Genomic DNA, 16,082 nt, shown 5'->3' with positions numbered 1-16,082 from the left:
TTGTATTATGTGTTCTTGCAGGAACCTCTCTTTTATGAATTAAACGTTCATAAACTAAATTGAACCTATAGTTTCAAATTTAGTGCCTTTGAAACCCAAAGTTTTCATAAAACAATATACCCATGAAAACCCGATGTTTTTCATGAAAACGATGGCTTAGAACTCGAATGTTCTAACTTTGATGCTTATGGATGATTCATTCCTATAGCACTAATCACAATATTGTTCCCTCCAATTCAGTGGATTATCGAACCGTCACAAGTTTGATTTTCTTGATTTGGACGTTTTCTAATAAAAACCACTTTATGTGGGGTACAAGACGTGAATCTCCATTTGACTATCAAGAAGCTAAGACACCATTAAAGCTAACAATGGCATGGAAGAGCTGAATAAGCCTCCGCCATGATCTTCACTCGAAGACTTATGCCCGAAGCATTACAAATGGAAGTACCTCTCAAACGCGGATTTCATGGCTCTTTGGCTTGCTCCTACAGACTGTCTAATCATGAAAAACATTGCCTGAAGCACACTATGATTACGTCCATGAATGAGTACGATTCTGAAGTTTATAAATTCGATCGAATTTTGACTGGAGAATACTTTTCTCATCCTTCCTTATTTCTAACTTGCCCTTGAAGTAGCAATGTAGATAGCAGAAATTTATCAAATTCTCAGATCTGATTACTACCACAAACGTGAGAGAAATGTATGGACCCAGTTCGGCTGGAGTCTATCGAATTGCTCGACCTAGTTCGGTCAAAACCTATCGAATGGTGATGCACTGCTTCGATAAGGAGACACCGAATGGCATATTCTCTCACAATCCAATTTCGAGTTTGTTTTTACAACATATGGTAGAATCAGGGCCTGCCAAGGTATGGCATCATGCCCAAAGCATGATCCTTGGTACCTACGACCTAAAACTTCAAGAATAAAGGAAAATATTCCCAAACCTCAACCTTGCAGAATCTACTTCTGTCTCGATGGAATAGATCATTGGTTATGCACATGTTTGTGCCCCTACCAATGTTGTTAAGGAGTACCATTCTAATAGTCAATATGTGAGACTAATTTTGCTTCACCAAACATCGTTGGAAAAGCAGAATTTTAACATGGATGACCTTGTTGGCCGAATCCCCTTAGTAAACTATTTACTTTGTGAACATTTTTCCATATTCTTGGATTCAAGTTTGGTGTATGTTTTACTTATGGAAGAATATGAGTTAATTGAATCATGTTTCTTAATACATGTGACCGATTCAATTAAATACGTGATTAGGTAAGAATGTGGGAAAGTTAGTTGTCTGGATGAATGCGTACTACGCACACTAACTTTACACCTAAATCACATCTCTAACAACGACTTCAGGTCTATCCAACCTGATTAAGAGCATTGGCACGCTCCTCGTTGTATGAATGATACTGAATCACCATTTAAGGGACCTTAAATTCTCCTTGACGTTGAGTTTTTAAGGATATTCGAGATGACAATGATCATAAATGAAACCACTGAAGAAAATAAAGTGAAATATCTTTGCACCACCTCCACAAATGAGCCTGAAGCTTTCATTTGGGGCCAATGGGTTGTCTCCAAACTGGGGCACATGACACATATGGCCGGCCTGGAGCCGGGTGATTGAGCAGTTTACTTGTTTTGGTACGACCTTTTGGGACACTTAGGTCGAACAATGATGCTACAACGCATCTCTTTACTCGAAGTAAGGATCTTGTGCCTACAAGCACACTTTGCGAAGCCTGCCCATTAAGGAAATTGATTTTCTATATCATTCCTTGCAAAGATACGACACGACTCTATTTTCATAGTCGATTCAAGACTCACCTTACTTCACTATGCCACAAGTGAGACATGGTTAGGAGTTCTTGTTGAACATATTCAAAGTACTTGCTGTGTTTTCATCAATCGTTGAGTCCCGATGACAATCCATGAAGACTATGCCGCATGTATTAACCCGACTAAGCCATGATACATCAACGAAGTCAACACCAAGACATATTGCGTCCACATCTACATCAGCAACGCATCATGAGATTGAAATCATGCAAGCCTATCCCAAACAACCTTGCCGACCTCTACACGATGTCACTGCCAAAGTCAACCTTCCAGAAGCTTGTCCGAGGAATTGGTATGCCTAACTATTCATATGCAATGCTTGTAGTTCTCATTTGGAAGTTATGTCAAACTCAGGGGAAGTATCCAGAAGTATACTCACTTGATCTTAATGTACTCTTTTTCTCTATGATTAGGAGCATTTTTCCCACTGGGTTTTTGTTACCTAACTAGGTTTTAACGAGGCACCCATCATGGGCTGATCATACCTTTGTGAGCTCTTCTACTTGCGTCCAAAAGGCATATAGTTTTGACTTAATGCAACTTCTCACTTTTCTCCTTAGTCTATGAATTTTCTCCCACCTTGAGTTTTACCATTGCGAGGTTTTGTAAGTTGTACTTTTTATGCATTCTTTCGTTAATTTGAGACTCGCATTCACTTATTGTGCCGACGACTTCATTAACTATACTTGTTTCATTACTAAAGACCTGATGCGCCATTTACTTGAGTATTTACACACTCAAGGGGGAGTGTTGCATTCCTATTAGATTAGGAATATGATTGTGTAAATCCTAGTAAATCTTGGAATAACTCTTATATTCCTATTAGGAGTTGATTGCCTATTAAAAGTTGTAATTCTAAAGGGAAAGGTTTTTACCTATCTTACTACTATAAATAAAGGTACAATGAAGTATAATAGAACACACTCACAATTATACATCTTTCTCATTCTCTCTACCTATTGCCGCACCCCTCTCTCTATAGCCTCCATAGTTGTTCAGTAAATTATGTCTGCAACAAAGATCTCAATTTTTTAAAATTCACGCAAATCCAAAAGTTCCTATCTTTTGTGGATTCTAATTTACCATGAATTTTATAATTGTTATCAAAAGCATCCCAAAACAATCACGGTGTTTTTGTCGGCCATGAATCCAAATTGTTTAAAATTCCCAACTGCCACATGCATCCTTCAAGTTCCTTCAAAACGTCGCAGTCACTCGGTGAGTAGGAGAGAGAGAGAGAGAGAGAATGAGAGACTTGTTTGTTTGTGTTAATTGAATTGGACGCACCATGCAATTCTTCGCTACTTTCTGCTGAGAAAGTCGCAATCTGGTAAGCTCTAGCTTTCTTTTTTGGATCTCAAATATCCCAAAAAAGCAAACGACTTTCCGAATTATTGCTGCATTTCTCTTAGTTTTTTCCGTTTCTGGCATTTGGGTTTTTATATTTTCCCGGGAACCAAACAGAAAATGTGGAAGCTGAAGATTGCGGAGGGAGGGAGTCCATGGCTGCGTACACTCAACAACAATGTGGGCAGGCAAGTCTGGGAGTTCGATCCCAAGCTCGGTACCCCCGAAGAGCTCCTCGAGATCGAGAGAGCTCGCGAGAACTACAGTAATAATCGGTTCGTTAAGAAGCACAGCTCCGATTTGCTCATGCGCATTCAGGTCCTTCTTTACTTCTGAATGTTTTTCTTCAATTGATTGCGTTGTTGGTTTGATGAAAACGAAAGCTCTGCTGCTTGTTTTGAGATCGATTACTTCGGTTTTACGCTATTTGGTTTCGGTTTATGCATCTAGTATTTTGTTGAAGACTTGATTGTGAATGTATGGATTTTATATTGTTTGTTGTGATATTACCTGTTAGGGAGTTAGAGTTGAAGTTGACTGGTGGTTATAGGGTTAATAAGGGATTGCGTGGTGGACTGAATTGTGAGACTGGTGGAGAAAGGGAAGTCCTTGAGGTTTTTTTTTTTTTTGTTTTTGAAGTTGGTGGGGTTGGAAAGCTAATTGGTAGCGGGTTTGTTTGTGTCACACGGTATTTTTGTTTTGATGAGATACGTAATAACAGACTAACAGTATCGTGATTGCGGCGAAGACTCTGAGACTTTGAGTCTTCCAGAAGAGTTCCTAAAGTGGTTGTCTTGTCTTCCTTTGGATGAGTTTTCTAAACTAAGTGGGGATTTGTCTTTATTAATAATCTTTGATAATCTAATTGCTTCATAAAATGTCAGTCTTAGAATCAACGATAGAAAAATTGAGGATAAACAATTATGATAATGTTAGTTTAATCATTGAATGTTTACATGTGATTTGCATTTTCTACAGATGGTTTTTGACCTGCTCTCTACTGTTCCCAGCTTAATTGTTATTTGTATGCTGCTGACTCCTTTAGCAATTATTTTGTTTATGAAATATTTATCAATATCGAATTAGTCTAGGACAAGCCCTGCATTCCACATCAATTTAGTGCCATTTCGTTTGTAGTTTCATTGAAAAAGAGTTCTTAACTACTTTTGAGTTTTGAGCTAGGCTCTTCTGGAATTCAAAACTACCAACTTGAACTCTGAACAAGTGCAAGCCAGTGTGCAACTAGAAGCGGTCAACTCTAAAACTAGCATGTGTTGTCCATTCTGAAATTGGTTATACTGTAAAGTTTGCATCACTAAATTAAGCTAATATAGCAGTAAGCAAGCACCCTGCACAATATCAGGTTATCTACTCGTAGTCAATGATAAATCTTGTAAACCATTTACCTTTCTTCTTTTTTATTTTTAAATGTGAAGGGCTAGTATGTAAGGGCCCCTTTTGCAGATAGCACTTCTGCCCATAAGTGCTTTTGCAGAATGTACTTTTAAATATTTTTCACCACACGTTACCGCAAGTACTTCTGGTTATCTAGAAGCATTGCCTAAACTCTAATGATTTTCGTTAAATAGAAGCATAATGATTTTCATTAAATAGGTGGAATAATTTAACCTTCTCTTTTATCCTAGAGGTAAATTGTTTCTTTTTGTTTAATATACTGCTATTAGTGATATTGTTATGAGTCTTATGACTTGGGTTCTAAGGTTAGTGAAAACGCAATCATAAGCCTTCACCTTTGCATTTCCATTCAGAACATTTTAGTGCTCTGCCTTGGGTTTAAATTTTTTTATCTTTTGTGGGTTGCATCGAGAGAATTGTTAAGAACAGTAGGAGACTCCTCTACACAGATTTCCCTTTGATATCTTGTCCAATATTATTCGAATAATTATGCTTTTAAGTTTTCTGATATAAAATAGGTTCAGAGATCTCCCATATAAAGATAGAATCTAAAATTTCCTACCCTTCCATAGTTAGAATAGTGGTCAAGATTTATGACTGGCTACTTATCTCATCCAGGAAATGAAGCTGCCTCCTTGATTACTTTTCTGTTACAATCTCTCAACTGGAAAAGTTCAGATCATCACAGACTATCATCTTTTTTGAGATAAAAAAAACATGTGAGAGAGTATCGTTGAATATGCTCTACATGTTAGTCAGATTGTGAGTTGGTTTAAGCTTCATGGGAGACTGTTCATCTGATATATTATTTTTTGTATTTGCTTTGCTCTGTGGGGAAAGGGGAATGAGATTGTGAATGTTCAAACATTTATCTATATTAATTTATTTTTATATAATCTCACTGACTATAACTATTTATCTTTCGTCACCAAATTGTAGTTTTCCAAGGAGAACCCAGTTCCTGCTGTTTTACCCCAGGTCAAAGTAAAAGACACAGAAGATGTGACTGAGAAGACAGTGACAAATACATTAAAAAGGGGTATAAGTTACCATTCAACACTTCAAGCCCATGATGGACATTGGCCTGGGGACTATGGAGGCCCTATGTTTCTACTCCCGGGCCTGGTAAGTGCTGATGCTGCTAATGGGAAGTCTTAAGTTGTGAAAAATATTCCAGGTCATCCAAAAATGTAGTGGGTTGTATTTTAGATCAATTGTCTCAGCCTTCAGGAACATAGTACAGTGGAGGCAATAAAATCTTTGATTCTTACTCCATAAAAATAATCAGTGATTTCTGACACTTTTTTCCCATCAAATGATTAGGTAATTGCTTTGTCTATCACTGGGGCATTGAATGCAGTCTTATCAGATGAGCATAAGAAGGAGATCTGTCGATACCTCTACAATCATCAGGCAAGGATTCACTTTGGATTTAAATTTGTGACATATGCGCCTTTTCACTGGTGTACCTTCTCATTTGCTCAACTTTTGGTTGTTTATCAGAAGTCTCGTGTTCCAGCGTTTCTGCACGAGGGATGAAAATTTGTTAATTTAGAGATGTTTAATTGCAGAATAAAGATGGTGGGTGGGGCTTGCACATTGAGGGCCCAAGTACTATGTTTGGCAGTGTCTTGACATATGTTACTTTAAGGTTGCTTGGTGAAGGAAATAAAGATGGACAAGGAGCCATGGAGAGTGGGCGTAGGTGGATTCTGGACCATGGTGGTGCTACTGCAATTACATCGTGGGGGAAAATGTGGTTATCAGTTCAGAACTTAACCTTCATCTTGTTGGTCTAACTGACCTTCACATCTTTTATTAGTTTGTGCTGGAAAGAATTCTTTATATACACAATCTAGTGCATTCTTTAATCATTGTAGCATTGCTGGGTGGTAATAGGTACTTGGAGCATTTGAATGGTCTGGCAATAATCCCCTGCCCCCTGAGATATGGCTTCTTCCATACATGCTCCCAATTCATCCAGGTTCTTGCCTTTTATTCATTCTCCGCGGATGAGTGTTTTTCCTGTATGTATTTGTTTCTGTATTTGTGAAGAATAAGTATTTTTTTTCTTATCAGAGAGGGAAACAAAAGAATAGGCGTTTTCTGTATTTTCTCTAACATGTTACTGGCTGATAGAAAAATTACCTCATAACTTGTGATGCACAATCAACTATGGTAATCAACACAGCTTAGGTGGTCATATTAATTCAATAGCATACATTTGAACCTTCATTCTGAGGCTCTTTTTTCCTTCATCAGCATTAATTTTGAAAAGTTTGACCTCTGGTTGATTGTTTAAGTACCTTGCTAGTGATATTACATTCTTACTCTTACAATAAATAAAATATGCTGTATTCTGGTGGGCCTTCTTCCCTTCTCAAAATTTAGTTTATAATGAGATTTCAAATGCCATCATTCTCGACTAGTGTGGTTATCGTTTAGTTAAAATGAAGTTTCTGCTGTAAAAGTTCAAATAAATGTTTCTTGTGGCATGCATGAATAATTCTTTGATCGTCTAGTAGACACCACCAGAGGAATGATTGCATTTTACTCTGCAGGAAGGATGTGGTGTCACTGCCGCATGGTCTATTTGCCAATGTCATACCTATATGGGAAGAGGTTTGTTGGCCCAATCACACCAACAGTTTTGTCTTTGAGGAAAGAACTTTTTAATGTCCCCTATCATGAAATAGATTGGAATGAGGCACGCAACCAGTGTGCAAAGGTTGGTCAAACTAACTCTGTTCTCAAATCAGAGCTAACATCTGATGTGATACAAATTTGTCCAGTAATAATAATCTCCTTCTTTAACAGCTTGAAAGAAGGGTTGAATATAATAGCTTTATTATTGTTGTGTCTGTCATTTTCATATTTCTACCTATTACTATATATCACTATGTTTTCTATTAAAATAAGGTTACATTATCGAGCAAAGTTCAGTTAATGTGTTCTAAACACCTTAGTGGATTACAGTCAGCAGTTGCAGATTGCATGTTTATATTGTTCTATCAATTGGGATACAGTCAACTAACTGTCTGTACTTTCACATTGACTGTAATTTTTCTCACTAGAAAATTCATTTCTTTCTTTTCAGTAATAAAGGAATGTGTTCTAAAATACCTTAGTGGATTATAGTCAGCAGATTGCATACTTATGTTGTTCCACATACTGGAATACGGTCAACTATCTATCTATACATTCACATTGATCCAAATTTTTCTTAAGAAAATTCTTTTTTTTTTTTTTTTTTGCAGGAAGACTTGTACTATCCACACCCCCTTGTACAAGATATACTTTGGTCTTCTCTTCATATGGCTGTTGAACCAATCTTAATGCGTTGGCCTGGGAAGAAGTTGAGAGAAAAGGCTCTTCGCACTGCAATTGAGCACATACATTATGAAGATGAGAATACTCGTTATATTTGCATTGGACCTGTGAATAAGGTATGTATCCAAGTGGTTTGGCACTACGTACACTGTTTAGGTTTCTGTCTGTTAAGGGAAGCAAATATAATCTTTTAGTGCTGCCACTTATACTACATTTGGAAGAGATGATGAAGAGTAGGAAGGAGGAAAATGATAGTAGGATAGGAAGAGAGATGGATATAAATGTATTCTCCTCTTGTTGGGTAGAAAGGAAGGAGAGATGAAGAATAGTTTATTTTAAAAGATTGCATATAGTCTTTTACTGGTCTCAGTTAACAATTTTGTCTAGATTTATACCAATTCCACCATGAACCCAGTGGTTTTAGTGGGTATGGAGGGGCTCTTCATCCACCCGATCGTCATTTTTACTCACCTATCTCTGTAGCAAGTTAAGGAACTCCTCTCATTCCGTCCCTTTATCCCACACACTATTCGTCCATGCCAAACTTGTATTAGTTATGATGATAATACTGTGATTAAAATTTTAAGTCGAGAATGGTTTATTAGTTAGGTTCTTAAAATGCTTTCACTGATTTTTAATCTATTTTGTCCTTTGTCTGGACTACTTTTTTAACTGCTTTTGAGTTATTCATTTTGGTCTTTTTATTAATGTTCACATTCCCCCCCCCCCCTCTTCTTTTACACACACACACACACACACATATATATATATATATGACTATATCTATTTGTCAATTACAATTTTTTGAGTTTCAAGGTTGATGCGGATTGCAGGTTTTAAATATGCTTTGCTGTTGGGCAGAAGATCCGAATTCAGAGGCTTTCAAGTTACATATTCCAAGAATCTATGATTACCTATGGATTGCTGAAGATGGCATGAAAATGCAGGTCTGTATACTATCATCATACCTTGAACTATTTTTAACAGTCCATATTTCTGGAACGTGTCCCATCCATTGACACTTTACAGCTGTTTAGCATGCTTATCCTAAAGCTTGCTACATAACTGCTGTTTCTAATTGTACTCAGTAGTCATCAATAATTTGATACTAGAAACAGAAATACGTGTGATGATCATGCGAAAAACAATTGCTAGGAAGTTGAACAAGTTTTTGAAGTTTTAATAGCCTCTAAGTGTGAATTATTTTTGAACATTTAATAGCCTCAAAGTGTGACTTATTCAATTATCCAGATATTTGCTCTGAGTGCCTAGTGCTTACAGCCTTACCCAGACAAAAAAGTCTGCGATTTTTAATACCCTCTTCCTGCAAATAAACTCAATTATGCTGACTTTGTTTTACAGCACTTCTTGAGTCAGCATCTTTTTAACGAGTTTTCTGCCGAGTAACCTGATGTTATGAATTTACTGCAGGGGTATAATGGAAGCCAGGCTTGGGACACTTCTTTTTCTGTTCAAGCAATTATCGCAACCAACCTTATAGAAGAATTTGGTTCAACTCTAAGAAAGGGACATCAATACATAAAAGATTCACAGGTGGTGATCTTGTGCATCCGAGTTCATTTTTTCTTCTTAATACTGTTACATTTAATGGGCCCCTCATATCCATGATTGACTGTTTATTTTCTCTCAAGGTTTTAGAAGATTGCCCCGGTGATCTTGACTATTGGTATCGCCACATTTCAAAGGGTGCTTGGCCTTTCTCAACTGCTGATCATGGATGGCCCATCTCAGACTGCACAGCTGAAGGATTGAAAGTGAGTGTTGGTCAGTTAAACGCACTGCATTTACTTATTCATTGTTCACTATTTCTATTTTTTTTTTCTTTCAGGCTGTTCTATCATTGTCAAAAATTCCATCTGAAATTGTTGGTGAACCACTAGATGCAAACCGGCTTTACGATGCTGTCAATGTCATACTCTCACTACAGGTTAGCCCAGACCATGATAGTCTGAACTCTGAAGTAGATAAGTGTACGAATTTTCTACCACCCAAGCCATCTCTAGAACTCCTTCTAATGTTCTTAATGATGTCGTCAGAAGCATGAAGTATGCTGCTTGCATGTGATTATGTATAAGATGATTTCAATTCTTGAACAAGAAACTTTTCAAACTTCACAGTAGTCATTTTTTTAAAAGATTTTTTAGAATTTTTTGCTATTGCTGTTGTATTTCCATTTAGCTTTTATCATAAACTCCTCTCTTGAAGATCATCAACATTAACAACGGCAAAAGAAGGGTAATTTACATCAGTCCTCCCATAAGGTTACAAGATATCTGTTCTCAATCTATTAAGCTTTCTATCAGAGGCTCCACTCTGTTTCTATGCTAGGTTTATCCATCATTAGATTTAATATCTTATAAATGTATCAATAGTGTCAAGTTCATCGTCATCAGCAGAAGCAGCAGAATTTTGTACTACATATTTGAAATCAATATCCTACCTTGTACCTACCTGAAACCTTACCTATATTTTTCTATAGTTTCTAATGCCTATTGTCTCCAGACAAGTGGTGGTTTTTATATGGGCATGTACCCTTAATTACGAAAGTCAAGAGAGGGATGAAACCACAAACAAATGTGGTTTAAAATTCTGATGTGGATGGTTAGTTGCGATGATATAAGGATACAAACAAGAGAGTGTATGTTGCCATGTGCTATGTGTGACAAGAGTTCTATTCTCTTAGTTGGTCACCTACCCTTGGATTTGATATCAAAGGTTGAGATTAAAACATTAAAAGGGCATCCCTTTCTTCTCCACGTTGATATCAAATTCAAGGGCGAGTGAGCATGTATTTCTTTGTCACCTAGTGACCAGGAGAACATTTATGCGTGTGACAATGCTGTCTTTATTTGGACCTATTACATCAAAATGGGAAATGTGCTAATTGATCATGAAGCTCCATTCTTCCCCCATATGCTGGTTTCATATAAATACTCTTCCCTGCAGCTTGCCCTATCTACATATTTCCTATGAATACTCATCGTTGCTTTTTTTCTGTAATAACTGATTTATGACCTGAAAGTTTTGTTTTAATCGCTGATAGCTATTTGTTATAATGTGATTGCAGAATAATGACGGTGGTTTTGCAACATATGAGCTCACAAGATCTTACAGTTGGTTGGAGGTAGCCTCATTTTAACGACTCTCCATTGTCATTCACTTTTCTTCATTTTATTTTGGTGGGTTCTGCTAAAATTTGTATAGCATGTGTCCAGTAATATAACTGCCATCTAATAACTCCTTCCGTAAGTGTTTGAATCTTTATTGCGACTGAAAGGAGTTTCATTACTCTGCCTATGCAGTTGTGCTTATTTCCATATTTACATAATTTAGAAAGATAAAGGAAAACTTATTTTTCTTCATTTTGTGGGTGCATATTATCAAACCCCTTACACAGGTTCTGTTTTTTGTAAACTAATGATAGTGAAAACCACTCCATTAATAATCGAAAATGTACAAGAAAAATTTACAATCTATGTGGTTCATGCTCTTGTCATTAGTAATCTCAACCTGCTTTTCCTGCAACAACCCCGTGGTTGACATCTTATCTTAGCACTTTATCACCAATCTTTGCCAGGGGAGTCCCATCTTCTCTATTAAATAATACTTGAAACTTGGAGAAGTCACTATTGCATGTCAGGACTCATTGCATGATATAAATAAGAATCCTTTGCTTTCACTGTTACCTCGTGAGATCACAGAGACCTTTGCTTTCACTGTTACCTCGTGAGATCACAGAGACCTAATCTATTTTACTGTTTCATTTATTTGCCAGTTGATCAACCCTGCTGAAACCTTTGGTGACATTGTAATCGATTATCCGTAAGATACCACCACCTTGAACTGCATCGGTTCTATCTTTTCTTTTCTCCTTCCATTTTTCTTTCTCTAGAAATTAAATACTTACTACATGTCTCTGTAGTTATGTTGAATGCACCTCAGCTTCTATTCAAGCTCTGGAATCATTTAAGAAATTATATCCTTGTCATCGGCGAGAAGAAATAGAACACTGTATCAAAAGAGCTGTTGAGTTTATTGAAAAGATACAAGCATCTGATGGTTCATGGTTAGCCCCATGTTTCTTACTTTATAAGCTATTTCTAGCTGCTTTCTCCTTCTCTGATCTATCAGTTCCAAGATCTTGCTCAATCAATGTGAACGCTTTTTATGTTACTATAATTGCTGAACAGGTATGGTTCGTGGGGGGTTTGCTTCACTTATGGTACATGGTTTGGGGTAAAAGGGTTGGTGGCTGCTGGAAGGAACTACAACAATAGTTCTAGCATTCGGAAAGCTTGTGATTTTCTGCTATCAAAACAACTTACTTCTGGTGGGTGGTCAGAGAGTTATCTATCATGTCAAAACAAGGCAAGGTCCATTGATTTTACATCATTCTTTTTTCTCAAAAATAATTTCTATAAATTATTAAGTTCATCAATTCTCAATTATAAACTCTGTTGTATTCCTCATTTTAGCTCTTAATCCCTTTAAATTGAAAATTTTAATTAATTAATGTTAGGTAGTTATTTTGTTTGGTGTGCTTCTTGTATTGTATATTTATAAAGCTGGAAAACAGGTAAAAATGGGAATTCGTTAACCTTTCCTGGTCAATACACTAGGTTTTTCTGCTATTGGTTCTTTTAATGGTTTGCACTGAGCTAAGCGTGTCAATCCTATCTTATCTCTTGTAAGCTTTAACCACCTGCAGTTGCATGGGGATATGACCTTGACTGTACTCAGATAACATATATCTTTACTCCAGTAATTTGATATTTTCCTTACTTTGGCCAAAATTTAATTGATGTGGCCAAATATTGTCTTGTTGCTAGTTGTTTCTGATACAAGCAAGAAAATAAAATGCGTTTGTAGTGTGTCTATCATTATGTGCTGAATCTAAATGATGCTTTTGTTTCCCTCATCATCAATGTATGGTTATGTAGCCATGAAAACAGTTATAGTCTTGGGTGCTTTGCCTTTTCTTTTGGTAAAACTCTCACAATGATTTGAAAGAGAACAGGTTAGCAAGGTTGAGAATATTTCTAACATTTGTTTTCGAAAATGCACCATCCTTTTACATTTATTCATAATGTTAACTTACATATTGTTGCATTTGCCAACAAAGAGACTCTTGTAACCTTGATAGTAATGGGACGTGTCTTGTCTGAGGTGACAATATTGAATTGGTTGAAGGTATAATTTTGGTAGGTTTTTTGTGATTCATGTCATCAAATGTTCTTATTGCTTTTTCTTTACAGGTGTACACAAATCTTGAGGGTGATAGGTCTCACGTGGTCAATACTGGATGGGCCATGTTGGCTCTTATTGATGGTGGCCAGGTATGCATATAGTTTAACCAAATACTTTCATGTACATTGGTAGGTTGTTATTCAACTTATTCTGGTGCGGCAACTTTTGATTTAAGGTGTTTATTCTTTTTGATGAGAACAAATAGTTTCGTTAGAATGAACTAACATCAATACCACTGAAATGGATCAGCAGTCCGTCAAATACACAAACAAAGCCTCTACTTCCCAACTCACAGTATAATACCAGCATTTCATCAGACAACATAAGCCACTTCAGTGCTGAGTTCTAACAACTGAGGACAATACATCCATGCTTTAATGATCCCTGTTAAGAAAAGAAATGAAGTCTCTAAACGAGTAATTTCATAGACACTGAATCCCAGAACACACACAAAATCTGGCCCTATCCCTGGAAATCCCAATCCTCTACATTTTTCAGTAATATTTCTACCAGTTCTCTCCAACCAAAAAATTCTAAAACTGCCAACAATCAACTCCAAAAGACTTGCTCCCCATTTTTGTCTTTCCAGATGTTGATTGCTTTCCTTGTTGTTATTCATTGTGTTTGCACTTTTCTTGTTGTGGTGTTTTACTTGTTGGAACAGGCTGAGAGAGACCCTACACCGTTGCACCGTGCGGCTAGATTTTTGATAAATTCTCAAATGGAGAATGGAGATTTTCCTCAAGAGGTACTTCATTGTTTGTTAGTAGTACTATTTAAGATGCATAACCTCCATAAACGTGCTCTAAGCCTCTACCATTTTGCATTTTCTTGTCATTTCGGATTTCTAGTGAGAGTAAATTGTAGTTATGGTGACTTAACTTTAACTCAATTGGAGCAATGGTCCTTCAACTAAAAATTCATTACCATTGGTCCCACAACTCATCAAAACGTGCAACTATGGTCCCTCAACTAAAAATCCATTACCAGTGATCCCTCAACTTTAATTCAACTGGAGAAATGATCCATTAACTTTAACCCAATTGTAGCAATGGTCATTTCAACATAATTCGTTTTGACAAAAATTTTTACATCGTTGACGAAAAATACCATAATTACACACTTTGATGAGTTGAGGGAGCCTAATTATATAAATGGTTATTCCAACATAACTTATTTTGACAAAATTTTGACGAAATTGATGAAAAGGATTATAGCTCCACATTTTGATAAGTTGAGGGACCAATGGTAATGAATTTTTAGTTGAGGGACCATTGCTCCAATTTGATTAAAGTTGAGGGATCATTGCTACAATTTACTCTTCTAGTGAATACTGTATCCAACAAGAAGATTTTCACATGTTAGGATATGAAAATGATATTGGGTAAATTACCAAGTTCGTGTTTAATTGCAACCTCATACGACATCTTTAAACCATTTCAATCTCATACATTTACTTATTATATTATTTCAATGTCATACAACCTCCTGCTTTAAAATACTAAATTTAGGGTGAAAGCAAAGAAAGTAGCGAGGGATTAGTGTACCGGACAGGGGTACCTGCAGTCTTAGTTTAAACCATGTCAAGGCAGAATGTGCAATGCAACTTAAGCCTTAGACAGTAATAACCTTTTTTTACACACAAATGAGACGGATATATGACATTGAAATGAAAAAATAAGCGTATGAGATTAAAATATTTTAAAAAATATTGTATGAGGTTGCAATTGAATACAAACCTGATGGTATAAAATGTACATCTTATTGATTCCTCGCAATTTGTATGCCAATGCTGCCAATACATTTAATATTTCTTCCTTTAATATTTTCTTTTGCAGGAAATTATGGGTGTCTTCAACAGGAACTGTATGATCACGTATGCTGCATACCGGAACATATTCCCTATCTGGGCGTTGGGAGAATACCGCTGTCGAGTGTTGCAGGCTTAGTGAGCTAACTCTGCCACTAATTTGTGTGACATTATGCCTATGTGTTTCACATTTGGCTGGTCATCAGGGGTGTGCTGGGGACCTTTGTTTTTGTTGGTGAGCAAGCGGCTTTCGGTGTCGGCTGTTTGATGCTGCTAGGGTTTTCTTCGTTGCTTTTTATGTTTTGGGCTATTGGTTACTGCAGAGGTCCTTTTTTTTTTTCGTCTATGTATTAGTATTTGGGCCTACTCTTATGCAATATATTGTGTTGGTAATAAAGTAACTTTTTACCACAAAAAAAAAAAGAAAACCAAATTGCATTAGTTTTGTTCGATTTGGTTTGGCCTATTTCGAAACCTCCACCAAATACATTTAAATTGCGTACATTCTTTTAGGATTAAGTACATATAACTGCTGAATCTTTTCTTTAGGAATAATTCCAAATTGGTTCCAATATGTTAAAACATTCAATAACTACCTGATGTTTTAAAAATTGGACATTTGTTCGTTCACCATGGTTAAGTGACCAACACAACAAGTATTCTTATTGATGCGGGTTTTCACTTCTTTAGAGCAACTTCACCCTTGGAGCCCTCCTCTCAGGCAATCCATTATTCAATCCACCATGTGAACAGTAACTGCCCTAATGAACATTAACTGTCTTTTGCATCTCCATCGTTGCACTTGAATAGCACTGGCAATAGGTAATAAAATATTATTTTTTTTTTTTTACAAAATAATATTAAATAAATTTATTTGTAATTTCGGATAAGATATTTTAAATCATTCTCGTTGCGCTATGTGTCATTTACCTAAAATAACTATTATTAGTCATAGATTTCGATAAGATTTTTATCCAATGTCATCGTGCCACGTGTTGTTATCTTTTCAGAATCTTTGAGAATAGATTTCGATCAGATTTTAAATCATTTTCGTTGCGC

The 16,082-nt window shown here is 36.4% G+C and overlaps 1 protein-coding gene across 2 annotated transcripts; it reads left to right on the top strand.

Moving 5' to 3' along the window:
• Nucleotides 1-3,024: 3,024 nt before the first annotated feature.
• On the top strand, nt 3,025-15,489 carry LOC126595146 (cycloartenol synthase 2-like). 2 transcript variants are annotated; one of them, XM_050261526.1, is made up of 19 exons: nt 3,025-3,182; nt 3,317-3,517; nt 5,555-5,740; nt 5,939-6,028; nt 6,187-6,381; nt 6,515-6,599; nt 7,177-7,343; nt 7,873-8,061; nt 8,779-8,892; nt 9,377-9,499; nt 9,598-9,720; nt 9,795-9,893; nt 11,034-11,090; nt 11,742-11,788; nt 11,889-12,032; nt 12,157-12,334; nt 13,222-13,302; nt 13,878-13,961; nt 15,052-15,489. In XM_050261526.1, the coding sequence occupies exons 2-19, from the start codon at nt 3,320-3,322 to the stop codon at nt 15,160-15,162; spliced, it is 2,271 nt and encodes a 756-aa protein (XP_050117483.1). In that variant the 5' UTR covers nt 3,025-3,182; nt 3,317-3,319; the 3' UTR covers nt 15,163-15,489. The 2 variants fall into 2 exon arrangements, with proteins under 2 accessions (XP_050117483.1, XP_050117484.1); XM_050261527.1 differs by having other exon boundaries at nt 12,157-12,339; nt 15,052-15,200.
• Nucleotides 15,490-16,082: the final 593 nt, after the last annotated feature.

This window comes from Malus sylvestris, chromosome 13 (genome assembly GCF_916048215.2).
Source record: "Malus sylvestris chromosome 13, drMalSylv7.2, whole genome shotgun sequence".
Taxonomy (NCBI): Eukaryota; Viridiplantae; Streptophyta; class Magnoliopsida; order Rosales; family Rosaceae; genus Malus; species Malus sylvestris.
The sequence above is the reverse complement of the archived record's forward strand: the minus strand, read 5'-3'. Positions and strand labels throughout refer to the sequence as shown.